Source organism: Emiliania huxleyi (assembly GCF_000372725.1).
Source record: "Emiliania huxleyi CCMP1516 unplaced genomic scaffold EMIHUscaffold_93, whole genome shotgun sequence".
NCBI lineage: Eukaryota > Haptophyta > Isochrysidales > Noelaerhabdaceae > Emiliania > Emiliania huxleyi.
The window spans coordinates 433,246-434,725 of NW_005195085.1; the positions used below are offsets into that span (position 1 = coordinate 433,246).

Genomic DNA, 1,480 nt, shown 5'->3' on the forward strand with positions numbered 1-1,480 from the left:
GAGGTAGGCGGTGGGCGCCTGCACAAAGTAGAAGATGCACAGGACGGCGGAGGTGAAGACGAGGCCGGTGCGCTCGTCCTCGTGCGCGATGAGCTGCGTGACGAGCGGCGTGACGCCCGCGTTCGACAGATGGTACATGAAGGTGAGCAGGGCGACGATGCCGCGACTGCGGAAGAGTTCAGAGTAGCGCGAGTAGCGCGTGTGAGAGGCGGCGGCAGCGGCTCTCTGCCTGGGCGCGTCGCTGCCGCCCTCGCCATCGACCGCACCCGTAATTGATGGCGTTGAGTCAACCGTGATCGACTCAACCGTGACGACGGCTTGCCTGGCTCGCTTGTGCTTGATCGTTTCAGCTGGTATGAGCATCACGAAGACGGCGGCCGCCACCCCTCCAGCGCCCAGAAGGTAGAAGATGCCCTCGACGTTGGGGTACGCCACGCCAGCAATCACGCCAGCAAGCACTGTCAACAGCACCGAGCCGAGCTTGTTGGATACATCTCCGTCAGCGCGACCATGCGCGTCACCTCGCGATCAGGGACGACCCCGAGGAGCAGCGACATGAGCGCCGGAAGGAACACGGTGGCCGCGACGCCCTCGAGGGCCTTACAGAGGAGGATCGCCGTCGAGCGCGCTCTCTGGCGCCGTCCGGGCCACGCGCGGCGCCGCGCGTGCCGCGCGCCACTCGCCTCGGCTGGCAGTACAGCGCCAAAGCCGCCTCGCCAACACCGCGCACACCATCAGCAGGCTGCTCACCAGGCAGCAGAGTGCACTGCACCGGCGTGCAGCGGACGCTGCGGCGCTGCGGCGCCGCCTCCCCGCCCTGTCCACGGAGCAGGCGAGCGGCGGCACGGCCTTCCACCAGCTGCAGGAGGTGCGCACTTCCCAAAGGAAGCACAGGATGCTCCCTCAGCACAGTTTTTTCCCTTAACCTTACCTTACGTCGCGCGGACTCGTGGCGTCACCCCAGCCACCTCCTCCTCCAGCCACCGTACAAGTACCTTCACCTCGGCCGACCCCATGCGCGTGGCTGTGGGCGGGGCGTGCTGCACGAGGCGCGCCCACCGGACGCGGTCGATGAGGGCGTCCACCTCGCTCGCGTTGGCGTCGCGGTCGCGCGTCGGCGTGTGCAGCAGCGCGGGCCGCGGCGCGATGGCGCGGAGCAGCTCGTCGAAGTCATACGGCACGCGATGCGGCTCGCGCTCAAAGAAGCCGAGCCGCGGCAGCAGCGCGTGCGTCTCGAAGAGGCGGCGCAAGCCGCCGGTCGGGCGGCCGACAAGGTCGGTGCGCATGGGAGTGAAGGCAGCGAAGGCAGCCACGGCGGACACGCGAGGGTCGAGGGCGGCGGCATGCAGCGCGACGTTCCCGCCGAGGGAGTAGCCTAGCGGTGTGAACACACCGATGGGGGGGGGTGTGGACACGGCATCGCGCCGTAGATTCGGGGGCGTGGATGCGGGGGCAGCGAACACACACGGAATACGGCTTA

At 68.5% G+C, this 1,480-nt stretch overlaps 1 protein-coding gene across 1 annotated transcript; it reads right to left on the reverse strand.

Moving 5' to 3' along the window:
* Positions 1–24: 24 nt before the first annotated feature.
* EMIHUDRAFT_220879 (hypothetical protein) lies at positions 25–735 on the reverse strand (the record flags this gene model as incomplete). Its single annotated transcript, XM_005757108.1, has 3 exons — positions 25–480; positions 522–599; positions 724–735. Coding segments are annotated over 3 exons (546 nt in total), but the record flags the coding sequence as incomplete, so codon positions are not given.
* Positions 736–1,480: the final 745 nt, after the last annotated feature.